Source organism: Vipera ursinii (assembly GCF_947247035.1).
Source record: "Vipera ursinii genome assembly, chromosome: Z".
In the NCBI taxonomy this organism is placed as follows: domain Eukaryota; kingdom Metazoa; phylum Chordata; class Lepidosauria; order Squamata; family Viperidae; genus Vipera; species Vipera ursinii.
Window position 1 is genome coordinate 12,757,929 of NC_139517.1, and position 26,871 is coordinate 12,784,799.

Below are 26,871 nucleotides of genomic sequence, written 5' to 3' on the forward strand. Positions count from 1 at the left end.
ATGGAGGCAAAATCACCAACCTTCACGTCTAAAAAGGCGGCCATCAGCAATGCGGCAGACATTTTGGTCATCTGTTTTTACTTCCTTGCGGTCATTGGCACTGGCCTTTGGGTACGTAGAAGTCCCTTTCTTCCTGGGATGTGACGCTGGGCTGAAATTGCTCTGCAAGTAGTGGGGCATTTAGTTTGCAAAAAGTGCAGGTGGTGCTCCATTCATTTAGGGACCACTCAAAGCTACGGTGTCACTGAAAAAGAGACTGAAGACCAGTTTTCGCGCTTTTGACCCTTGCAGCATTCCCGCGGTCACATGATCAACATTTAAATGCTTGGCAACTGGCATGTACTTATGACAGTTGCACTATCACCATTTGTAACCTTCCCAGCTGGCTTCTGACAAGCAAAGTCAGTTTTGCTTAACAACTGCATGATTCACTTAACAACTTGTTAAGCGATTCGCTTAACAAGTGTGGCAAAACAAAGTTGTAAATTGGGACAAACTTAACAACTGTTAAGCCATGCAAATTTCGGTCTCAGTTGGGGTCGTAAGTCAAGGACTACTTTACTTGTACTACTGGGGTTCCTTGCTAGGCAAAATTTCAGATGAGGTTCAAAGGGTCTCTTAATTTCCCTAAAAATGAATTGTTTTAGACTCACAATACTGGAAACAGTAAGATTTTCTTCCAGGGTGTGGATTCCCTCCAGATTGAAAACCGGATCCAAATTTGCTGATAGATAGGAAGGGAAATCTAAATCAAGATCAACTGCTTTCAGGGAAGTATGAAAAAGATTTTGAGATTCTCTATTTTATCTCAGTATCTTTAATTTTTTTGCAAGGGTTTATAGGCCAAGGAAGTCTGTATACCCTGGTATCCTTTATTTCTTAGAAGGGGTGAATCCATTTATATCATATTCATAAATGTATGTTTAAAACATTATTCCATGGATTCTGCCATCTCCCAAGGAGGAGGGAACGAATGTGTATTGAGCCTGTATTAGGCATTTCAAAGGAAAAGAGAAGCCTTTTGAACTGGGGGAACAAAAGGGGGGGTTAGGGTAGGAGCATCTGGCTTGTGTCACGGAAGAGAGCAATAAACATAAAAGGTCCTAAGTTCCTTTTTCCCACCAGAGGGATGATACGAGGTAAATGATGGGGGACTGACCAAATGGGGTTAAGGGGGGGTTGAACCGGGAACTCTTTATAAGGGTTTAGTTTGTAGAACAATATTAAGTCCTGTCTTGTATTCCTACAACCAAGCATGTCATAGTAAAGATTCCTTTTGGACTAAAATTTGGCTCCAAGGGTTTTGTCTTCCTAAGACGTGGTTTGGGGTGGGTCCTGACATTAATCATCGAATAAAATAGCACTCCTGCTGCTTATTTAGACAGGAGAAGGGGAAAAAAAGCTTCAATATGGCTTCCTCTTCTCACCAGAATCAGGTGAAGTCTGACAGCACCCTTCCCTACTGATAAATCTTATTAAAAAGCATACATATTTCTTTTGTGAGCTGTAACTCAGAAAATGCAGGTGCATCTTGATTCATACCAACTTTTCAAAAGCTCCTTTGATTCTAAGGTACTAATTATCTTGACCCGTACCAATTGGGTTTCAGGCCCGGGTACAGCACGGAGACGGCATTGGTCGCACTGATGAATGATCTCTGGCGGGCTCGGGACAGGGGTTGTTCCTCTGTCCTAGTCCTATTAGATCTCTCAGCGGCTTTTGATACCATTGACTATGGTATCCTACTGCGACGTCTCAGGGGGTTGGGAGTGGGGGGCACTGTTCTACGGTGGTTCTCCTCCTACCTCTTGGGCCATTTGCAGTCGGTGTTGACGGGAGGGCAGAGGTCCGCCCCGAGGTCTCTCGTTTGTGGAGTTCCTCAGGGGTCGGTCCTCTCTCCCCTCCTGTTCAATATCTATATGAAGCCGCTGGGTAAGATCATTCGTGGGTTTGGAGTTGGGTATCATCAGTACGCCGATGATATCCAACTTTTTCTTTCCACCCCAAACCAGCTCAGTGATGCCCTCGACGTGATGTCCCGTTGCCTGGAGGCGGTTCGGGTTTGGATGGGGAGAAACAGGCTCCGACTCAATCCTGCCAAGACTGAGTGGCTGTGCATACAGGCATCTTGAGTGAATCATCCTTTTCCACCTTTAATGATGGGGGGTGAGGTGTTACCCCCCGTCGATAGGGCTCGCAACTTGGGTGTCCTCCTGGATTCGCGGCTCAGTTTTGAAGATCATATAGGAGCCGTGACCAGGGGGGCTTTTGCCCAGGTTCGCCTGGTGCGCCAGTTGCGGCCCTATCTGGACCGGGATGCCTTGCGCACAGTTACTCATGCGCTCGTGACCTCCCGGGTAGACTACTGTAACGCTCTCTACATGGGGCTGCCCCTGAGGACCACTTGGAGGCTTCAATTGGTGCAGAATGCGGCCGCGCGAGTTGTGATGGGGGCTCCCCGATACTCCCATGTAATACCTCTGCTCCGCGAGCTGCATTGGCTTCCGGTTGCCCTCCGGGTGAGATTCAAGGTGCTGGTGATGACCTATAAAGCCCTAAATGGCTTGGGTCCGGGATATCTGAGGGAACACCTGCTGCTGGCATCAAGTTCCCTTCGTCCTGTGCGCTCCCACAGGGAAGGCCTTCTCAGGGTGCCGCCGGCAAAGGATTGTCGGAGGGCGACACCCAGGGGGAAGGCCTTCTCTGTGGGCGCACCTGGCCTTTGGAACCAGTTACCCGTAGAGCTCAGGACTGCCCCGGATTTTCGTTCCTTCCGCCGGGACCTGAAGACCTGGCTCTTTGAGCTTTCCGGCCAGGACTGAGAACTTTTAATTTTTAACCTATTGCTATTGGGTTTTTATTTAGAGTTAAGGGTTTTAGATTTTAATTAAGGATAATTTAATTTATTTTAATTTGTTATTAACTTTTATATTGTTATATTGTTTTAATCGCCTTGTGAACCGCCCTGGGTCCTACGGGAGAAGGGCGGTATATAAGTTTAAATAATAAATAATAAATAAATAAATAAATAAATAAATATTTCAATCTGTTTCTATTATAATGGTACGAATGTATTTTTTCCCCTAATACTGCCATTCCCTTTTTATTTTTATTCGTTGGAATAATGTTCCGTTTATAAATTGGAAGAAATAAACTTTTTAAACTACCCAGGGAATCATCTTTTATTTGGGCAACTTAATCAAGTGCACCAGAATTTAGAAATCAAATATTGTTTAACAAGGGCATTTTTAATTAGCAAAACGACTGAGTTACCAAAATTACCATCCAGTGCAAATAAAAGTGCATATAATCTGTTCAAGGGGCAAGGTGTCTAACCCAAATCCCTTGGATTTATATAACATTAAGTCAGTTGTGAAAAGACAGACAAAGCACTTAAACACAGACAGTGCTGGGTACAAATGAGACATGGCCACTGCTTGTGCAGTCCTTTTCCACAAAATCCTCCGCCCAAATGCAAGCTGGCAGGCTGACTCAAATGCATGTTTATTAGGCTTTTTTAATCCAGGCTGTTAGTGTCTTGTCTTTTTAAATTTCTGACCTTATTGCTTTAGGGGGTTAATTATTCTCCTCAGTTACACAGTTCAGGAATGTACTGGGAACTGGGAATGAGTAAAATTGAAAAAATGAGTGACTGAACTGTCTGTTCTTTAAAGAATTACATTCTGCTCCCAGGCACTTTCTTCTAGTTTAGTCTAGAAATTACCTCTTTTGATACAGATTAAATGGGATTAAATGATTATGTACCTCATATGTGTCAAGCTGAATCATATTAGCATCTTTTACCTGGCTTTATTTCAGGGCATGGGTTAAAAAAAAGTCAAGGTAGCAGCGCAACAGTGCAATTAAAGCTCGACCTGCACTGCATGTAAAAAAAAGAAGAAGCTTTGATCACACTGTCACACCCGCCATCTTGACTTTTTTGACCGTGCCCCTCAACATACCCTTCCTTTACTGTATTTAGAGCCATGTTTTTCTTCAGCCTTGGCCCTTTTAAGATCGCTGGCTGGGGAATTCTGGGAGTTGAAGTCCACAGGTCTTAAAGTTGACTCCCGATTTGGAGTGTTTTGTCAACCTTCCTATTGTAAACAGGGAAGTGGGGCAGAAAGGATCTGCAAGGAGCTTCAACATGGAGGGATGCTGACCTCAGAGGGCAGGTCTGGATTCAGCTAGAGCAGGGCTTTTCAACCAGTGGTACGGGTACCACCTGTGGTACATTGGCACCTGGCAGGTGGTACGCGGCCATCCTAGAAAAGTGGTAGTGGGGGAGGGGAATGAGCTGAACTGGTGGCAGCACCGCACAAGCCTGAGCGAGAGATGGCTGGAGCTGCAGGGCTGTCAGGGCTCAGCAGAAGCGCCAGGATCAGCACCAGGCTCCAGCTGGACTTTGGCGCTGATCTTGGCGCTTCTGCTGAGCCCAGAAGAAGCGCCGATCAGCTGGAATGTTGCAGCATCTCCAGGGTCTTGTGATTTACATTCAGATGCTTGGCAACTGATTCATATTTATGGCGGTCACAGTGTCCCAGGGTGACCAAAACCTGCTGCAACCACCCAGCAGATGGGAGGGGGGGAATAAAAACCAAACACCCACCCACCCCATCCCCGCTGCCAATCCTCAACAAAGGTCACAACTATGAAAACCTCAGACAGGAGGAAGAGTGCCGCCGGGCGGGCAGGCAGGTGTCTTGCTTGGCTGCGGCTTGGGGGGCACTTTTTTCAGTGCCATTGTAACTTTGAGCAGTCACTAAGCAAACTGTTGTAAGTCGAGGACTACCTGTACTTCATCACTTTTTTCCTTTTTTTGGTCATCAAGTTTTTGACCCCTTGCTAGGCAACTGGTGGTACTCGGATGTTGCCATATCCTAAAAGTGGTACAATGGGTGAAAAGGTTGAAAGGCTCTGAGCTAGAGGACCATTTGGGGACTTGATTTTGCTTTCTTCACTGTGATACCCCTATTATAGCACTCAAATGACTTCTGTCAGTCCTTAGAGATTAGAGGTTCTAAGGATGACAGAAAGAAAAGCAGGGCTGCACAGGGAAACCGTGATGCAGGAAACCCAGATACTTGTGGTTTATTCCATAAACGATGCTTAAGACAACTGCAGTAGGTTGTGTTATGTGACTGAGATCATAAATCCTCATCTCTTTCTCTTTCTCTTGTGGTTCGCAGTCCATGCGCCGGATCAATCGAGGGACAGTGGGGGGATATTTCTTGGCTGGAAAGCAGATGTTGTGGTGGCCGGTGAGTGACCAAAACAGAGAGGGGGGAGAGAAGACAAGAGACCCCAATCAACTGAGGGATGGAACGGAGGGGCACTCAAGAAGATTTTAGAATAAGCAGTGATGGCAAACCTTTTAGAGACCGAGTGCCCAAACTGCAACCCAAAACCCATTTATGTATCATCGGGTGCTGGGTGGGCGTGGCCCATTGGGTGGGTGTGGCCAATTGGGTAGGTGTGGCTGCAGTGGTAACGGCAGACTGGGTGGGACTAAAAAGTTCAATCAATCAATTCCAACTTTGTGAGATCTTTTTGAAATGGATTGATTGATTGAACCTTTTTTTTTTTTTGCCACGGCAGCGGAGGCCTAAAGCAAAAAAGTTTTGTAAAACCCAGCTGAAGGCCTAGGACTGGGGTGACGGCACGCGTGCCATAGGTTCGCCACCACGGGAATAGGGGATGCAGCAAAGTAAAGTTATAGGAGGGAGAAGGAAAATCAAGTGGCTTATTTGGGACGGAGAGCGATATGAAAGAGCACGGCGATTGGACTAGATGACCTCTATGGTCACCCAATCATAGGATACTATGATAGTGCGACAGGGGTAGGAGTGGAAGAAAAGCGACCTAAGTTACTGGATGAATTGGGAGACAAGAGTCAAGACGACAGGACCAGGTAGATTTGGAAAGTCAATATGCTTTTTTTTAAAAAAAAAAAGAAAAGAAAATTTGGTGGCTGTGTTCACAGATTGGAGCCTCTCTCTTTGCCAGCAACATTGGCAGCGGGCATTTTGTAGGACTGGCAGGCACCGGAGCAGCGAATGGCCTGGCCGTGGCAGGATTTGAGTGGAATGTAAGTAGCAGAGAGATAAGATTGGGGGGGGGGGGTTTCCCAGTGCGAGGGTGGGCAACTATGGCCCCTTTACAACTTGTGGGTTTCAACTCCCAGCATGCTGGCTCAGGAATTCTGGGAATTGAAGTGTACAGGTCATAAAAGGGACACAGTTGCTCAGCCTTGCCAAAGGGGTAGAGCAAGATCACCATCATTTGCTGAGCAGAAAGCACCGGAGCAGTTTGATTAGTAGTCCCTGATTTCCCCCTCCCCACCAGCAGAGAAAAAAGGAGTATCTGCAGGGTGGGGGGGGATCAACAACGGCAAGATGCCCCCCCCACAATTGTGCAATGATGCACACTAAGAAGAAGCAGGAGTTTGATAATACAATATGAACGACATCTTGTCTTTTTTTGACTCCCTCCCCCACCCACAGCTCTGCTGCTGTGGGAGCAATTTTTATTTTGTCCATCTACACAGATAATCAGATAATCACCAGTTCCATTTCTGCCTGTCACTAGCTGCAGATTAATCATTCAGAAGCTTTGATGAGGATTGTGGGAGGGGAAAGAAAAAAAAATGGAATCTTGACCTATCCTAATTCTCACTCCATTTTTCTTTTCTTTCTTTTTTAGGCTATATTTTTTGTTCTTCTCCTTGGATGGTTCTTTGTTCCAGTTTACCTCTCTGCTGAGGTACTGATTTCTCCTCTCAATCGCACATTTATTCGTTTCCTTGCCTGTGGCATTTTTAATCTTCCCAAAGAATTCAGGGCAGCTCCATCATTCTCTCCACCCTCCCTACTTTTTCTTCACATCAGCCTTGCGAGGTAGGTTAAGCTGAGAGAAACGGTGCAGCCACATTTCCAGAGTCAGCTTGCCGAACGCCAGTCTCCTCCTTGATTCTTAATTGAAGCAAACAGGATCCATTCCTATTCTTTTTTGTGCAACACAAAAAATAAAGGGCTGGGGAAAATTTGCACTGCTCCCTGATCCATTAGCTGAGGAAGGGGCCTGGCCTTTAGTACCTTTCAAAGGAGAGGCAAGCCTGGTGACAGAGAAGGCAGGTCTCTTGTCACCCTGACTGTGCCAATCCGAGCATGCCAACCTTGTCAAATCGTCTTGAAATACAGAAGGTCCCTGAGGATGGGCTCCAGCACAAGTCTGAAAGCTTGGAAGACAAAATCTCTGGGCCCAGTGACCGACCCAGATTGGATCCTGCAAAAATTCTTATGCTTTGAAAGCCTTGCCCAACACTTGAGTTGTGGATTAAACACTCCGACCTTTGGGGGAATCTTCTGTTATTATGGAAAGAAAAGAACCAGCTGGGTGTAATGATCAAGGCTGGCCTAGAAAGCAGGAGATAGTGAATACTAGTTCCACCATAGCCATGAAAGTTGGCTGGGTGACTTTGGGCCTATCGCCAGGAGATGAGTTCTAGTCCCACCTTAGGCATGAAAGCCATCTGGGTGACTTTGGGCCAATCATTCTCTCTCAGCCCAATCTACCTTACAGGGTTGTTGTTGTGAGAAAAATGGGAGGAAGAAGTAGTATTAGGTATGTTTGCTGCCTTGAGTTACTTTATAGTAACTTTATATTACCTATGAAGTAATAATGGTGGAATAAAAGTCTAATCAACAAATAATAAGTAACCGTAACATGCCCTCTGCTTTCTCCCCCCCCCCTTTTTGCAGGTCATCACAATGCCCCAGTACCTGAAGAAACGTTTTGGAGGCCAACGAATCCGTCTCTACCTCTCCATCCTCTCTCTTTTCATGTACATCTTCACCAAAATATCAGTAGGTCCTTTCTCCAAACATCCGGGATACAGTGATGGGGAGAGGGAACATTTGGAAATAAAAATCTGCTGCTTTCGCCTATTTAGGAAGGCTGGTATAAATGCTCTTGTGGCTTTTAAACTCTAGCTCGGGGGTCCTCAAACGTGGCCCTTTTATGCCTTGTGGACTTCAACTCCCAGAATTCCTCAGCCAGTGTGCCTGGCTGAGGAATTCTGGGAGTTGAAGTCCACAAGGCATAAAAGGGCCACGTTTGTAGATCCTTGTTCCAGCTAATCTGCGCCTCTTCCTGGTAACCTTTCTGCTTCTCTCACCTGCAGGTGGACATGTTTTCTGGGGCTGTGTTCATCCAGCAGGCCTTGGGCTGGAATATTTATCTAGCTGTCATAGCGCTTCTGATCATAACCACCATTTATACCATGACAGGTGACTGGGCTCTTGGGCTAGGAATGAATTGGGTACATTGATAATAATGTAGGCAGGGCCACGTACTGGCCACTTCCAAGCGATGGTGCATTTCTTCATTCCTCACAAAGGGTGATACCTCCCCAGCATGCGCCGAGGTGGCAGTGCCGACATGGCATGGGCCGGTCCCTCGCTGTTTCCAGATGGCCTTGTGGAGCTAAGACTGAATGTATTTCAGCATAGATGACCACCACGAAATTGTACATTGGCTCCTGGCCAGCCTGGGCCGGGGCCAAGACAGCGGGGGCCGTTCCCTTACTGTTTCCAGGATGGCTTCGCGGGCCACATGAAACCACTTCGCGGGCCGCATCCGGCCCCCGGGCCTTGTGTTTGAGTGGTGGCGAGAAGTTTGCATCTTAGATTTAGAATTCTGGGAGTTGAAGTCCACAAGTCATAAAAGGGCCAAGTTTGAAGAGCCCTGCTTTAAAGGGTGCTCACTTGCCTAAACCAGGCGCAGATAACGCAGAGCCAGTTGTATAAGGAACCAAAGCATCATCATCATCATCCTACCTGCATATGTGTCTCCATCTTACTTTCAGGAGGATTGGCAGCCTTGATGTACACTGACACAGTCCAGACTTTTGTCATGATTGGAGGCGCTTTCGTCCTGATGGGGTTTGGTGAGTAGGATGTTGAGGATACAAAGACTGGGTTTCTTCTGTCATCTCAAACTGCAGAAGGCGGATTCCAGTAGCCCACAAATACAAGAAAGCCCAATGGAAGTAGCTGTAGGTAGTCCTTACTTACAACCAGTTGCATAGCCACTGCTCAAGGAAGGGCGGGGGGACGGGTTCAACCTATTCTCCAAAGCACCTGAAGGCAGGACAAGAAGCAACGGATGGAAACTAATCAAGGAGAGGAGCAACCTAGAATTAAGGAGAAATTTCCTGATAGTGAGAACAATTAATCAGTGAATGGCCTCCTTCAGAAGTTGTTTGTGCTCCAACACTAGAGGTTTCTAAGCAGGGACTGGACAACCATTTGTCCAAAATAGTCTAGGGTCCCTTGCTCAAGCAGGGGTAGGCAACCTTGGCTCTTTTATGACTCGTGGACGTCAACTCCCAGAATTCCTGAGCCAGGCATGCTGAGGAGAAATGGAGAGATTTCCAACCTGAGCCATGCTGGTTCAGGAATTCTGGGAGTTGAAGTCCACGAGTCATAAAAGAGCCAAGGTTGCCTACCCCTGGACTAGCAGATTCCAATGTCCCTTCCAACTCTATATTATTATTATTATTATTATTATTATTATTATTATTATTATTATTATTATTATTATTATTATTATTATTATTAAATTCCATTTATATCCCGCCCTTCTCTGAAGACTCAGGGCGGCTTACAAGCTTAGCAGTAGCCTTCATTCTATGTATATGCCTGCTTATTAGGGCTTTTTCACACACACCCCCAAGCGGCATTATTACAAAGTCAGCTTAATTGCCCCCAACATTAAAAGTTAAAAGGGACTCTGAAAAACCAACCCAGCTTCAGAGTTCCAACATCCAGGCGCCCTCCCCTTGCAATCACATGACTGCATTGAGGGCTGTATGCAGCACTCCACGGTCATGTGACTGCGATTTACAACATTTTTACCAGGAACCAGGATTTACTTCTGGCTCCTGGCAAAACCACCCCACAGCAAGTAATGGGTTTGCTTAATGACTGCAACATTCACTTAACAGTCACACTCTACAACCGCTGTGTTCAAACCCGGCTGAGTCTCTGTTTTACAACCGCCATGACTTGCGAACATAATTGCAGGTTCAGTTATAGCTATACCTCGAGAACTACTTGCATAGGCCAAACTGAAGTCCTGATCCATCCCAATTTATAATGTCTACTCTATAATATAAAGCCCAGCAGTCAATAGGAGAAGCAAATTGCTCTGCTAAAAATCCGATTCTAACTTTTTGAGCGAATGTTAGAATAATTAGCCCTTTGAGATACAGTATATTGCATTGATTGGGCAAAAGATTAGAATGGAAGCAGCTCAGCCTCAAATCCCAGAAAGAAAAAATGAAGAGCAAAAGCCTCCATCTTTAAAGTCTTCTGAAGGAATTCATCTCACAACAGAACAAAAAATAGAGAAATAATAGCTGGATCCCAAAGACCCAAGGAAAAAGTGGAACCAGAGTTACCTTTTGCAGTAGCCATTTAATCCAGAATCACATAATTTTACTCACTAATTCTCTGTAGAGGGAGTTCACATTACATTATAGCAGCCATTTGTGATGCTCTGGCATTTTTATTAAATGTGACGCTCTGAAATTTTTGTCATTACAGGGCAGCGATGGTGGGAATCCTCATAAAGCAAATCCCAATTTTTTAAGGACAAAAAAATAATGCCATTTCCACATTCTATCTTTTGTGTATTTTTTTTTAAAAAGAGGCATGATTTGAACCAGAGATAAATCAGATCAGTAAACTTTTTACAACTGACCCTTATTTACCTTGTGATGAACATAGTTATATAAGCCTTTTGATTTTGCACCTGTAATGACATTCTGGCCACTGCCATTTTTTTGCAATTACATATTCATTAGTTAAATTATTCAGGTTCAACTGATCCTATAAATCTAAAACAGGGGCCTTCAAACTTGGCTCTTTTATGACTTGTGGACTTCAATTCCCAGAATTCCTCAGCCAGGCACGCTGGCTGAGGAATTCTGGGAGTTGAAGTCCACAAGTCATAAAAGGGCCAGGTTTGAAGGCCCCTGATCTAAAACAAAGGTTAACTTTCCAAAAATTGTAACAAAAAAAAACTCCTGCTACCCTGGTTTGCAATTTCATTGCACAGCGAAAAAATCAGAGGGAGGGAAGAGATCTCCAAACTGGGAAACAGGAAGTATAATGTAGGATGCAAACATCTTGAATAAAAATGCAACTTCAGTTCCAGCGTGACTGTGACTCTTCCCATACAGCCTTCAGTGAAGTCGGAGGTTATCAAGGATTATTTGACAAATATATGGAGGCTATTCCCAAGCGGACACTTTCGCCCAGCCCTGCCTTTTACAACATCTCATCTTCCTGCTACCTGCCCCGTGAAGACTCCTTCCACATGATCAGAGATGCCACCACTAGTGATCTGCCCTGGCCAGCTCTCATCTTTGGCCTTTCCATCAACTCCATCCGGTATTGGTGCAGTGACCAGGTACAGAATGATTCCTAGGGAAGGATAATAGGAATAAAAACAGTGCGTTAATTTCTGAAGAATCACAACCCTTTACTCTGGATTAAACTCACAGTTCCCTACTTACAAAGAAACAGTCCTGCCTAGAAGCCTGACACCAACTACCCATGATAGTAAATCCTGCTGTTATGCCAAAAAGGTTGAAGTTTTCCTATGGCTTTCAATTGAGAGTAATTAAATCTAACCTTTCATTGTGCACGCTGATTGTTTGTTGGTGTGGAAGAAAAATTACATATACTTAAGGCCAAGTCTTTGTTAAGCTGAATTCAACTTCTAACTTTATTTCCATCTTGCCAACACTACAGAGCCTTTGCTTCTTTCAGATTTACTTATTTTTGCTTCTCTGGTCTAATGTACAAAATTTCATGGAGGACTCTTGTCAAAGCGCTACCCAAATTCAGCCCTGTGTAGCTCTTTCAAGCTCAGCCACATTTGGCTAGGTATTCTCACTTACAGTGAGAGACACACTTAGAAATATTCGTGCCTTGAATTCTATATAACCCCCCAACTTTATATATAGATAGTCCTCAACTTAAAACTGAAATGTGGCCTGCTGGTCATGCTGGTCATTAAATGGGTCCACACAAGAATGTCCCTGACTTTACAACCTTTATTGCAGCAGTCATTAAGTGAATCACTCCCTTTTTCACGTCCCTATTCAGGGTATCACTGCGGTCATTAAGAAAACAAGGTGGGCCTTAAGCAAATCTATCATCCGCAGTGGGCGTTTTTCGCCAGAAACCAGAAATAAATGCCTGTTTCCTACAAAGAAGATTTTGTCAATTACAGTCATGTGACTGTGAGACACTGCTACACATAGACAAGCACCTAAAAAGGGATCCCGTGTTCATGGGGTTTGGAGTGGGGAGCGGCTGTCAGAACTACACATTCAGATTGTAAGTAGTCCTGGGAAGGTTTGTCATAGCTTCGAATAGTCACTAAGCGACCGGGCATAAGTTGAGGACTACTTATATACTCAACCTATGTTTTGCAAGGCCAAGCATGTTGAGAGGGATAGTTTTCCTTGACTGTTAGGGTGCTCTTCCATGAAGAAAAAACACAGCTGCTTTAAAAATCATTGAATAATAGGAATGTACTTCTATGCTTCTCTTTTCTTGGTTGATCCTGAAAACTTAAGTGACAGGTGTCTGAAAGTCAAGTCAAGGCAATTGGACTGATTTTCTTGTTGGTTTGAGACTTTTCACTGCTCATCGAAGCAGCTTCATCAGTCAGAGCAAGTTAGTTAGGCAGAGAGCAGTGCGGGGATTCAGCCAGTTCACACCAGTTCAGCAAAACCAGTAGCTAATTTTTGGTTGCCCAGGCCCAGAATGGATTTCCGGAAGAGGCATCCAGACGGAGAACCGGTTGTTTACCTATTTGAATCCCACCTCGGGCAGAGAGTCGTTGGAATGTACCAACTCCACCTGCACCAACCTCAGGGGTTTGTTCCCCCAAAGTGTGTGGCAATATGTTGATGACAATAAGTCCAGTTGCCAAGACTCAACTTTCAGGCAACTTTACCTGGATGACTGAGAATCTTCACGACTTAAGTGATAGGTGTTAACTCTAGAAAGAGTACAGAGAAGAGCAACAAAGATGATTGGGGGACTGGAGGCTAAAACATATAGGGAATGGTTGCTGGAATTGGGTATGTGTAGTTTAATGAAGAGAAGGGTGAGGGGTGACATGATAGCAGTGTTCCAGTATCTCAGGGGCTGCCACAAAGAAGAGGGAGTCAAGCTATTCTCCAAAGCACCTGAAAGCAGGACAAGAAGCAACGGATGGAAACTAGTCAAGGAGAGAAGCAACCTAGAACTAAGGAGAAACTTCCTGACAGTTAGAACAATTAACCAGTGGAACAACCTGCCTCCAGAAGTGGTGAATGCTCCAACACTGGAAGTTTTTAAGAAGAGACTGGACAGTCATTTGTCTGAAATGGTGTAGGGTTTCCTGCCTTAGCAGGGGGTTGGACTAGATCAGGGGTGTCAAACTCAATTTCATTGAGGGCCGCATCAGCATTGCGGTTGCCCTCAGGGGGCCGGGTGGGTGTGGCCTGGGTGGGCGTGGCCTACTGGGTGGGCGTGGCTAGAGTGCGTATGGCCTACTGGGTGGGCGTGGCCAGCTCTACCTCGTTCGCATTAAGGGTGCCTATGGGGGCCTGGGCAGGAGTGGGACAGATCTGAGGGTCTCTGGCAGGAGGAGGGTCTCTGGGCCAGGGCCAAGGCAGTGGGGGCCGTTCCCTCACTGTTTCCAGGATGGCTTCGGGGGCCGCATGAAACCACTTCGCGGGCCGGATCTGGCCCCCGGGCCTTGTGTTTGACATGTCTGGACTAGATGACCTCCAAGGTCCCTTCCAAATTATTATTATTATTATTATTATTATTATTATTATTATTATTATTATTATTATTATTATTATTATTATTATCTTTAAGAGGATGATCAGATCACAGAATGAAGGTACCAAACAAAGGAAACCTCCCTATGTACCTAAACTACAACTTCCAGCACAACTGATGGAAAATAACATTGGGAGTTGTAATTTAGCAACTTTCTACCTCTGATATGATTCTGAGGCTACGCACCCTCAAATGAGGGCTTTAAACTAGTGTAAAGAACTACAAGTTTTCTTCTCTTTCTTCCAAGTTCCATCCAGAAGTTAGACAAACATACTGCAGCCCATATGTTTTCAGTTCAGAAGAGCCGATGGGAAATAAAAATATTTCCTTCCGTACCATTTATCAGAATCGAATCCTGCCCATGGAAAAATTCTTCCACAGATGCCTGGTGGAAAAGGGAAGCTCCTATTTAATGTAGTGAGATTCAAAGAGAATTCTCTGTAGTGGCATCCAGGGGTGTCCATCTAAGTCTCAACCATTCTTAAAGAATTGTCCATATGCCATCTAGTGCAATCCTGTGCTAAGGCCAACTTTGTAATCAAAATATCCCATTGAAGAACGTACTTTGTGACCATCTAGTTGTTCAACCTCATAAATCGTACCTGAAGAGTACGAGGATACCCCCCCCCCTGCAGAGCAGAAATGAAGATGACATCGATGTTTTATAGCAAACCTTCCCATTTGCATCCCATGTAGGTCATAGTACAGAGGTGCCTGGCTGGGAAGAACCTGACCCATGTCAAAGCTGGCTGCATCCTTTGTGGGTACCTCAAACTACTACCCATGTTCCTCATGGTTATGCCTGGCATGATTAGCCGGATCCTGTATCCAGGTAAACCTCTGAGACGGTGTGGTTGGAATGCAGATATCAGAAGGAAAATGTGAAATGGCTGATCTACGTGAACCAAAGAACAATCTCAGACGTTATTGGAGGGAACTAAATTAAAGGGGTGGATTTAAAGATCTTTGGCCCCCAACTCAACCAAGAGAATCCTTCTCCAATTTTGGCAGAGTCCAGGTAGCTGTGAATGCAACCTCTTGTAACCAAGTTGATCTAGATGCTGCAAAAAAAAATCATCTGTAACATGTATTAATTTAATTTCAAGTAAGGAAACTTATCTAGTTACTTATCTAGTTACATTAGAGGCAGTACGGATTTTTGTGATGTTCTCAGTCCTGGTATGCTTATTGCTTACGAGCACTACTTTTTTCCCTCCCAGCCTGCTTGTAGAAGAGACTTGAAAGACATTCCAATTAAAGTTCAACGGGTGCTTTATTCTCAGCGGCTTTAATCCAAAAATAATCTTCTTAAACTTTTGCAAAGAAAAAAAAATCTGATCTAGAGACACTCTCTCTTCATTTAAGTAAAAACGGGTCTAATAAAATCTAGGAGCCTCCGCAGTATAAATATTCACAACTGAACGGCCATTCCCTCAGATGGAGACAGTTATAGTTTATATCTTTACCATACCAAAGTATGTAGCGCGAGAATAATGATTACTGTATTAACAGTATTGTGCGGAGAAGTATTATGAAGAAAGTAGAGTTTCCTGCTTGGGCGGGGCGGGGCGGGGCGGGGGGGTTAGACTAGATGGCCCACAAGGTCCCTTCCAACTCTGTTATTCTAATTCTCATTTTAAAAAAAGTTATGGTACCACCAGCCAGAGTGATTTGCTGTATGTGCAGGATTCTTAGAAGAGGCTATGAAAGAACTCAGCTCAAGCGTAAGAACCAAACATAAGTTTAACGCTAACCAATTTTGCAATTTAGCAGTATTCTCTGTTGATCTGCATATACAACGGGTCGGCAACCCGCGGCTCCGGAGCCGCATGCGGCTCTTTGAGCCGTCTCCTGTGGTTCCCAGTCGCCCGGTGCGCGCGCACCTCTTCGAACGGGCAGTGGTGCGCGCGCACCTCTCCAAATGGAGAGTGGCACCGCCCGTTCCGAGAGGTGCGCACGCACCTTTCCGAAGGGCGGAGGTGCGCCTGCACCTCTCCCAAGCCGCCGCCATCCCGTTTGCACAGCTGCCGCGTTCGTCCATGTTTGACGAACGCGGCAGGTCTCCAAACAGGACGGCGCGCACCTCTCCAAAGGGGAGACCCGTTGCCGCACAGGTGCCTCCCATTTTGCATATGCACAAAATGTTTTTTGCGCATGCGTGTGAGTGGACGCACGTGCGTGCACTTTTTGCGGCTCCCACTTTTTTGTTTGTGTGATGGAACCGGTTCTGAGTGCCTCTTTTCCTTTTTCCAGTTGCCAACCCCTGGCATATACAGTCAATCCACATTATGGAGGCTTTCTTCAGAAATAACTAGGATTAGTCAGCTAGCACTCTAGGGCTCAGTCAACACCCTCAAATTTCCCTCTGCTCTGGATGAATCAGATTCTACCTCTGTGACCCCCCCCTCCCCAAAGTATAAATCAGGAGGGCTTTGGGAGGTCCTGGGAATCGATGAGACAGTCAGCACGGTCAGGACCTCCCTGTGAATTTGCTCTTTGTTTTATTAGCAAGGCACGTGATTTGTTTAATTTCCAAGCGTGTAAAGAGATTCTGGCAATACAGCACTTAACACAGCAAGTAAACAGGCTGGATTCCTTTTCCTGTTGCCCTCTAGCCTTGTGATAAGTGGTAGTCAGGGCTTTTTTTCTCATAAAACGCTCAGAACGGAGTTCCGGCACCTTTTTTGGATGAAACCTTGTAGGGTAGGCAAGGCGGGTTATATGACGTGTGTGAGTTCCGGCACCTTTTTCTTTTACAAAAAAAAGCACTGGTGGTAGTGAAGTGACAATCACTGAAGTCTGGGCAGCTAACCAGCCCATGGACACTAGACCAGGGGTAGGCAACCTCGGCTCTTTTATGACTCGTGGACTTCAACTCCCAGAATTCCTGAGTCGGCATATTCTGGGAGTTGAAGTCTACGAGTCATAAAAGAGCCGAGGTTGCCTACCCCTGGTCTAGACTCTAGTGATTAAGACAGCAGGCTAGAAATCAGGAGACGGTGAGTTCTAGTCAGTGGTGGGATTCAAATATGTGAGCAAGCGGTTCTCTCTGTGGATGCCACTTCCGGAAGTCCATTCTGGGCCTGGGCAACAAAAAATTAGCTACCGGCTCTGCCGAAGTGGTGCGAACCGGCAGACTCCCACCCCTGGTTCTGCTCGTGCCTTAGCCATGAAAGCCAGCCAAAGCCCCCAATTCAGCCCAACCCACCTCTCAGGGTTGTTGTTGTTGTGGGGAAAATCAAAGGAGGAAGGTGTGCGTTGGATATGTTTGCTGCCTTGAGTTTTTTTTTGTATAAAAAGAATAAACAAATCAAATAAAACCATCTGGCCATGCCCAATTTTACAATCTTTTCTTTTCTTTTCTTTTTAATGGCAAATTATAAAGCAATTGCCAGGGTTGTTTAGTCTAGCCATTGTTTGCTGTGGGGTAGTTTTTGCCAGAACCCGGAAGTAAAGGCCAGTTTTTCTTCTAAGCAAAAATGTCGTGTGACTATGGGCCGCTGGTTGCCGAGTGCCCGAAATGCGGTCGTGTGATTGGGTGATGAGAGGAGTGGATATCAGAATTTCAAATCTGGTTTGGAAGTCCTATTTTCAAGGTCTGTCATAACGTCAAACAGCTGCTATGAGTTACCTGTCATAAGTTGAGGACTACCTGTAGGGCACTGGTGGATATCCAGACAGCCTTTCTCTATCTGTCTAGATTGAACTTCAACCAGTTCTAGTCCTCTCTTCCCCTTTTCCAGCATGGCTGCAGCCCTTCCTTTCCCCTAAGCAAGGTTACTGTCCTTCAGAAAAAGAGCTCGCTCTCATCCACCTCTCTCAGCTTCTCTTGTCAAAAGAGGGGGGGAAAACAGCTTATGCCTTTGATTGTCGCAAGTGAAATGTTGAAAACCTTTCCTCCCTTCATTTGAAATTAAAAGTGCCACAGAAATTAAATCCTTTGAAAAACTACAGGTTGTCCTTTGAACTTCTTTCCCTGTTATTCTATTGAAGGTAAAGGTAAAGGTTCCCCCGCACATGCGTGCTAGTCGTTTCCGACTCTAGGGGCCGGTGCTCATCTCCGTTTCATAGCCGAAGAGCCAGGGCTTGTCCGAGGACGTCTCCGTGATCATGTGGCCGGCATGACTAGACGCCAAAGGCGCACGGAACGCTGTTACCTTCCCACCATAGTGGTCCCTATTTTTCTACTTGCATTTTTACGTGCTTTCGAACTGCTAGGTTGGCAGAAGCTGGGACGAGTAACAGGCGCTCACTCTGCTACGCGGCACTCGGGATTCGACCCGCCAAACTGCCAACCTTCCGATCGACAAGTTCAGCGTCCTAACCCACTGAGCCACCGCGTCCCTATTCTATTGAAAGGGAGACAAAAATCAGCCAGTTGAATGAGAGAGCGGGGGGGGGGGAGAGAAAGGGGGAGAGAAAGAGAGAGAAAACCAGATTGAATAGAATAGGATAGAGCTGGAAGGGACCAGCCTCCTGCTCAAGCAGGAGAACCATCTCAGATAAGTGACTGTCTAGTCTCTTCTTTAAAATCTCCAGTGATGGAGCGCCCATGATTTCTGGAGGAAAAGCTTTTCCACTGGTTAGTTGTCCTCACTGTTAGGAGGTTTCTCCTTGATTCCAGGTTGCTTCTCTCTTTGGTCAGTTTCCAACCACTGTTTCTCGTCCTTCCCTCTGGTGCTCTGGAGAACAACGTGACCCCCTCTTCTTTGTGGCAGCCCCTCAGACACTGGAATACTGCTATCATATCTCCCCTATTTCTTCTTTACTTTTAGACTAGCCAAAGCCAAGTCCCGCAGCCGTTCTTTGTATGTTTTAGTCTCCAGGCCTTTTTGATCATCTTAGTTGCTCTTCTCTGAATTTTTCCCAAACTCTCTTTTTTGTGATATGGTGACCAAAATTTGGCTACAGCATTCCAGGTGTGGTCTTACTAGGGTTTTATAAAGCGGTACGAATACTTCACGTGATCTTGATTCTGTGCCTCTGTTTATACCACCCAGGATTGTATTAGCGTTTTTGGCTGCTGCTGCACACGGCTGGCTCATAGTCAAGTGATCGTCCACTAGGACTCCAAGGTCCCTCTCACAGTTACTGTTTTTAAACCTGGTCTTGCCCAGGCTTGTACCTTTGATTTTTCCTGCCTAAATGTAAAACTTTGCTTTTCTCCATACTGAAATTCATTTTGTTGGATGGGGCCCATTGTTCAAGTTGGTCAAGATTTTTTTTGGGATTCTGAGTTTGTCTTCTGCGGTGTTGGCTACTCCTGTCAGTTTGGTGTCATCTGCAAATTTGATGAGTTCCCCTTCAATTTGCTCATCTAAGTCATTGATGAAGATATTGAAGAGTCCTGGGCCTAAGACGGAACCTTGTGGTGCCCCACTGCTTACTTCTCTCCATGTAGTGCCGTTGAGGACTACTTATTGAGTACAGTTTGCCAGCCAGCTACAGATCCATCTGGTGGTGATGTTGTCTATTCCACCTTTTTCTACCTTACCAAGGAGTAGGTTTTGGTCTACTTTATCAGATGCCTTACTGAAATCTTGATTGATGATAAATAAAGATGAGAAAGATTATCATACATCCCTTGATTGATGATTGGTAAAAGATATTAATCTTGATAGACAGACAGACTGATTCTTCTTAAAACAGAAATTTCTTTAATGTACAATATTTATATCAAAAGAGTCCAAATTGCTATTGTTTTTCTACTATGAAAATAGTATTACTTCTGTAAGGACCCAAGGAGTAATTGCTTCCTGCCTGAGCAGGGGGTTGGACTAGATGACCTCCAATTATTATTATTATTATTATTATTTATTATTATTATTATTATTATTATTATTGTTGTTGTTGTTGTTGTTGTTGTTGTTGTTATTGTTATTAATCTCCTACAGAAAAGATCCCAAAACCTTCCTCCCTTCTCCTCCCCAGTTAATTTAAGAACCTAAGGTAAAGGGTAAAGGTTCCCCCGCACGTGCGTGCTAGTCGTTTCCAACTCTAGGGGCCGGTGCTCATCTCCGTTTCAAAGCCGAAGAGCCAGCGCTCATCCGAGGATGTCTCCGTGGTCATGTGGCCGGCATGACTAGACGCCAAAGGCGCACGGAACGCTGTTGCCTTCCCACCGTAGTGGTCCCTATTTTTCTACTTGCATTTTTATGTGCTTTCAAACTGCTAGGTTGGCAGAAGCTGGGACGAGTAGCAGGCGCTCACTCTGCTACGCGGCACTCGGGATTCGACCCGCCAAACTGCCGACCTTCTGATCGACAAGCTCAGCGTCCTAACCCACTGAGCCACCGTGTCCCTATTTTAAGAACCTAGCACCTCACAAATTTAGAAGTGAGTTATTTAGATGGTGAAAACAAACACTTCTTGGCACCCAGCAGAAACAGTATATGGCGTACACATCCTTTGTCATACACATGTATGTGCACATGTATATGTTAATGCAGTGTTGTTACCTGCAAAAGAATCATTCTTCTTCTTCTTCTTCTTCTTCTTCTTCTTCTTCTTCTTCTTCTTCTTCTTCTTCTTCTTCTTCTTCTTCTTCTTCTTCTTCTTCTTCTTCTTCTTCTTCTTCTTCTTCTCAGATGAAGTAGCCTGCGTCGTTCCAGATGAATGCAAGCAAATATGTGGTACAGAGGTTGGGTGTTCTAACATTGCCTATCCAAAACTGGTTGTGTCTCTCATGCCAAATGGTAAGAAGGAGATTATTTCCTTCCTGACCCCCAATGCACTCACTTTAGCCAAAGTTGGTGGGGGTGGCAAGGTCTTGTAACAACTCCATGGTTCGAGGGTTACCTGCAGAATCAACGGCTTGGCCATCTAGTTGGGACCATCAACAATAATGGAGAGGTTTGACCAGTCCTACTACAGATAGCAGGGATTGGATTTGGGACTCTACCATTAAATTAGGGGTCCCAGCTCTATTGTGAATTTAGCCAGCTGTATGACCCAAGTGATGCTGGATGCTGGAATTCATCCCTTCTTCCTCCCCATTATGTTTTATTACGACAGGCCTTCGGGGCTTGATGCTAGCAGTGATGCTGGCAGCCCTCATGAGCTCCCTGGCATCCATCTTCAACAGCAGTGGCACCCTCTTCACCATGGACATCTACAAACGCTTGAGGCCACAAGCCAATGAGAGGGAGCTGTTGATTGTGGGCCGGTGAGAAAGAGATCTGGGACACCCCAAATCCATGTACACTCTTCCCTTGCTATGAAAAACCAAACTCTGGCATCTTGTTAGTCTTCCTCCATTTGGTGCCCTACAGATGTGTTGTGACTCTACTGTCATTCTAGCCAGATGGGGGAAGATTGGTGATACCAACACAAGGGATGGCAACATTTTCAAAGAGTGAGGGGAGTTGTACACTGATGTGGGCACCAAAACACTATTCATTGTTCATTCATTCATTCATTCTATTAATATTTTCATCCATCCATTCATTTTCATTCAATCATTCATTGCAAGAAGTTAATATTCTCACTTGGAATCTACAAGACGTAATGCACAGCCCTTGAAATCTTGCAAGGTCTGGCAAATTCGTGAGATCTTAGCCATTATTTTGTGAATGATGCACACTGGCACCATACCACTGCAAAACAATACAAGGTTCCCAAAATTTGTCCACTTCTTTGCTATTTTTGCCATCCTGCAGGCCATGTCAACTGCATTAGAAACGTGAATCTTAGAACTCACTTGAACCATGAGATAAGTAAATGTTATGTGGCAGTGAGTACACCCGTGAAAATCCTCTCCCACCCTCAATTAAACCCCACTTTGTAAGCCGGTCCCTGTATCCCAGCCAAGGGATAGATTTCCTCTTTGCTGTTTCTCTCTACAGGGTGTGGATCTTGCTGCTTGTGGGCATCAGCATTGCGTGGATCCCTGTGGTACAGGTTGCCCAAGGTGGACAGCTCTTTGACTACATCCAGTCCATCAGCAGCTATCTGGCCCCACCCATTTCTGTCATTTTTCTCCTTGGAGTCTTTGTCAAAAGGCTTAATGAGCAGGTGAGCAGGTTAAAAGAAAAAGACACAACCACCCACATTGACAAACGTACTCCACATAAGGAGTGGGATCCACGGAGGGGAACCACAGATACTCCAAACAGAGGAAATAAGAGTACCAGAATTTTAAGCCCAGTTAGAATGGTGGCATCTAGACCACCTAAGCCAATTTGGACTTCCTAGAAGATAGTCAAATAAGACACCATTCAGAGGTTTCAGATACTGGGAAGTTGAAAAATATTATATCCCTAAGAAGGCAGAAGAAAACCACTTCTGTCAAGTGCCAAAGTCATCATGACATGGGCTGAATAGAAAAGAATAGAGCTGGAAGGGACCTTGGAGGTCTTCTAGTCCAGCCCCCTGCTCAAGCAGGAGAACCTATACCATCTCAGATAAGTGACTGTCTAGCTAGCCTCTTCTTAAAAACCTCCAGTGATGGAGCGCCCATGATTTCTGGGGGTAAGCTGTTCCACTGGTTAATTGTCCTCACTGTTAGGCAGTTTCTCCTTAATTCCAGGTTGCTTCTCTCTTTGGTCAGTTTCCAACCATTGTTTCTTGTCCTGCCCTCTGATGCTTTGGAGAATAGTTTGAGGCCCTCTTCTTTGTGGCAGCCCCTCAAATACTGGAAAACTGCTGTCATGTCCCCCTTGTTTCTTCTTTTCTTTAGACTAGTCCATGGGTAGGCAACTTCGGCTCTTTTATGACTCATGGACTTCAACTCCCAGAATTCCTGAGCCAGCTATGCTGACTCAGGAATTCTGGGAGTTGAAGTCCATGAGTCATAAAAGAGCTGAGGTTGCCTACCCCTGGACTAGCCGAACCCAAGTCCTCCAGTCGTTTTTCATACATTTTAGTCTCCAGGCCTTTGATCATCTTAGTTGCTCTTCTCTGAATTTTTTCCAAGCTCTCAACATCCTTTTTGTGGTACGGTGACCAAAATTGGCTGCAGTATTCCAGGTGTGGTCTCACTAGGGTTTCATAAAGCGGTACTAATGCTTTGCGTGATCTTGATTCTATGCCTCTTGTTTATACAACCCAGGATTGTATTAGCTTTTTTGGCGGCTGCTGCACACGGCTGGCTCGTGGTCAAGGGATCATCCACTAGGACTCCACGGCCAACTGTTGAAGTCAACTGTCTCATGATATATACAGCCTTGGGGATGGGAAAACCTTGGCCTGCTAACGGGGAGAACCAGAGATGAAGGAAGTCAGTGTCGCACACACGTCTAAACCTTTTAACAGTCAGGCTTTCCCCAAATTTCGCAACGGTCTCTCAGTTTTAGGGGACAGGGAAGGCACCTGTGCAGGAGTGAAGTGTCCCTGATACAAGGGGAAAGCTCTTTCTTGTTCGTTCCTCATCCTCCCTGTTCCTCTTCAGGGTGCCTTCTGGGGCATGATGGGAGGACTAGCCATAGGCATGGCCCGAATGATCCCAGAATTCGTCCACGGAACAGGGAGCTGTCTCTTTCCAAGCACCTGCCCTCACCTGATCTGTGGCGTCCACTACCTTTACTTCGCCATGATCCTATTCTTGGCTACAGCTGCCATTGCAGTGGGGGTCTCGCTCTGCACTTCTCCGATTCCTGACAAACATGTAAGTACAGGGGGAGTTGGGGGAAGGGGGAGGAGGAGGAAAATAATGCCAGTGCATTGAAATGCAGGTAGTCCTCGACGTTTTTTATTATTATTTAAAAGTTTTTTTATTTTTTCCAACTCTCCCCCATATATCTCAAGAAATATAGCGTAATATTTTATCAAGTATTAAGGTACATTGTTTTTACATTCTAATCTACCAAATACTCTTTTTTTTAATTGAAAAGTTTTACAAAATTTAATAATAAAAGCCCTCCCCTCAACCCTCCCCACTTCCCTCCCCCACCCAGACTTCCCAAAGCAGAATACAGGGTGTTATATATAACAATCTTATGCAAACATATGCTAAATATCTATTAAAACGTTAACAAACCTTCCACTCTTTAACTCCCTTATAACAAAACTAAAATAATTATAATAACACATCTATAATTGTTAAGAATTATTCATAAGCTATTTGAAATAATACCAAATACTCTTAACAACATAAATACCTACACGTAAATTTTGTTTTGTTTTTATATATATATATATATATTCAATTTTATTTTCCCATTTCTTCCACAAACAAGTCAACAAATATATCGCCATACATAAATACATACACGTAAGTTTGGGTGCTGCTCGTCCATTTCCCCTTTCACTGTATCCACCCTCCTTCTCTCTCTTTTCTCTTCTCTCCTTTCTTTTTCCCTTTCTCCTTTCTTTCCTACTTCCCTCTTCTTCCTCTCCTCTTTCCTTCACCACTCCCCTCCCGTTTCTCCCCACTTCTCCTCCTCTTTCCCTCTAACCTTCCTACTTCCTTCCCCCCTCCTCTAGTCTGTTCCCTCTAGTCCTCGACTTACGACCACGATTGGCACCAAAATTTCCACTGCTAAGCAAGTCGGTTGTTAAGTGACTCAGGTCAGATTATTTTACAATCTTTTTTTTTTGCCACGGTTGCTAAGCGAATCCCCCCAGTTGTTCTCATGTGGTTGTTAAGCGAATCTGGCTTCCCCCATTGACTTCGCTTGTTGGAAGTCGGTCGGGAAGGTTGCAAATGGCGATGGCAGGAGACTTCAATTGTCATAAAAATGCAGGCTTGGTTGTCAAGAGCCAGAATTACATGGCTGTGGGTGTTGGACACAAAAATAGACACAAATTGAAATCCACTCTGTTTTGAGTTGCAAATAGAAAAGAAGTTTATTAGACTTCACAATAAAGTCTAAAAAGTAACGGTTTGCAAAAGTGGGCCCTGGTTTTCTGGGACACACCTTCTTTCAGGGCCCTAAGCTGGTCCACAAACCTCTTTACTGGCAACTGAATTATTTACCAGTTGTTCTTCATAGGGACTAACAGGGATGCCAAAGAAAATTAGAGATGGAGATTATCAGGGAACAGACGCGGAATCGCTCACCTCCCTCACTCAGAAATGGATCGCTTGACAATTGAATGCAGTCACTTACAGAGCCAAACTAATCTTTTCCAGTTGGTTGCCCATCTTGAGTTGGGCAACAGTTCCCTGGATCCCCTTCCCCACCCAGGGTCATTCTGTTTCACCATTTGTGCATCTCAAAACTTCCGTTCTGCCAACCCAGCTGCATCGCCTGGTATTCAGCCTGAGGCACAGTAGGGAGATACGGGTCGACCTGGATACGGAAGAGGAGGAAGCAAAACAACGACAGCGGCAAGCAGAGAATGCAGCCACCAAGAACGGAAGACCAGAGTTGGTCCTAGAAATGGATGGTGAGGGGACGTTGTGTGTTTATTTATTTGGCTTATATTTCTCCTTCATTCAGGAGCTCAAAGCAGAGCCCTTTTGGTGTAGTGGTTGAAGTGTGCTGGCCTAGAATCCAGGAGAGGGATGCATTCTAGTCCTGCCTTAGGCAGGAAAGCCAGCCGGGTGAGTTTGGCCAATCACCAGGAGACTGAGAGTTCTAGTCCCGCCTTAGACATCAAAGCTGGCTGGGTGCCTTTGGGCCAATCACTCTTTATCAGTTCAACCCACCTCACAGGGTTGTTGTTGTTGTGGGGGGAGGGAAGAGGAAGGAGAAGTATTATTGCCAAATTGAGTTACTTACAAAGTACTTTTATTACTTTTTAAAGTACCTTTATTACTTATATGGTAAAGGCAGGATAAAAATTAAATAAATAAAATAGGAGTCCTTTTTCCTTTGAGGTAGGCTAGGTGGGAGAGCATGACCGGTGCAAAAATCACCTACTGAGGGTAGACCTGAATTTGGGTCTCCCCAATGCCAGCCCAACCCCTTAAACACTACACCACACTAGTTCTTACATGGTATTATTTGGGAAGCAAGATGCAGCCTTTCTAAAATACACATCCAAACAATTCTAGCGTGTCCCCAAATCATCCAATTTTCTTCGTGTGTATGTGTATGAGAGAGACTTTCCTTTTGAGTTTGCCCTTGTCACAATTTCACAATCATCACAATGTTTTGAGAGAACTCTAAGCTCAGACGCCTGTTCCCTCTCCACCCAGATCCCAAAACAATGACCTCCTGTGGCCGGCTACGTCAAGGCCTGGCCTGGTTTTGTGGAATGAATTCCGGTAGCCCAAAGGAGCCAGAACTGAACCCAGAAGAGAAGGACAAGGATCTCCAGCCTCTGGCAGGCATCGCAAAGCACACGCTGTGGAAACAGGTGGTCAACACCAATGCTATGATCATGATGGCTCTGGCCATATTCATGTGGGGCTACTATGCCTGAGGATCCTCAACAGCTCAATAGAATACATTACTCACCAACCCCTCCAGCTACATCCCATCAACCCATCAGCCCATCAGCCCCAGAGGAACAACAGGAGCAAAAAGATGGAATCAGAAATAGGAGGCACTTCACAACTGTCTTCTGAGTCACCTGCCATCATCCAAGTCCCAAAGATCTAACTACGGCATCCAAGTCAACATTCATCAAAACTCATCACAACTAACTCTTTGGAAGATCATTTTAAGTTGTATTACATCGTGAAAGAGACAAGCCACTCAAAACTGTTGACAGCTGGAATTGAGGAGAAACTCATCCTTCTTCTTAAGTGTCGAGATGACTAGGAATGTTCAGTTTTCACAGACTTAGAAACCACGTCAGGCAGGAAACACCAAGGCCACATACTAAATTCCTATTAAACTGATTTATTGGTTGTGCCTATCCATGGGAATCTAGTCAACTACTGGTTAGCACCATTTTGGTGCTAGATAAAGGTTAACGGATTCAAGAAGGGTTAAACTCACTCTTCAACATTGCTTCATATTCCATCTCATCCCTTACAAACTTTTGGAAAAGGGAGAGAGAGAGAGGGAGAGACAGAAAAAAACCCTGTATATTCAGAATAGGGAAGAAATTAAACGAATCATAACAT

At 45.0% G+C, this 26,871-nt stretch overlaps 1 protein-coding gene across 1 annotated transcript; it reads left to right on the plus strand.

The window, feature by feature from the left end:
* On the plus strand, nucleotides 1–26,595 carry SLC5A2 (solute carrier family 5 member 2; the record flags this gene model as incomplete). The annotated part of the gene is made up of 15 exons (XM_083378815.1): nucleotides 1–111; nucleotides 5,190–5,261; nucleotides 5,984–6,088; nucleotides 6,703–6,762; nucleotides 7,761–7,865; nucleotides 8,183–8,288; nucleotides 8,867–8,947; nucleotides 11,246–11,475; nucleotides 14,610–14,745; nucleotides 20,501–20,608; nucleotides 20,928–21,078; nucleotides 21,758–21,926; nucleotides 23,302–23,517; nucleotides 25,094–25,325; nucleotides 25,957–26,595. The coding sequence occupies 15 exons, from the start codon at nucleotides 1–3 to the stop codon at nucleotides 26,220–26,222; spliced, it is 2,148 nt and encodes a 715-aa protein (XP_083234941.1). The 3' UTR covers nucleotides 26,223–26,595.
* Nucleotides 26,596–26,871: the final 276 nt, after the last annotated feature.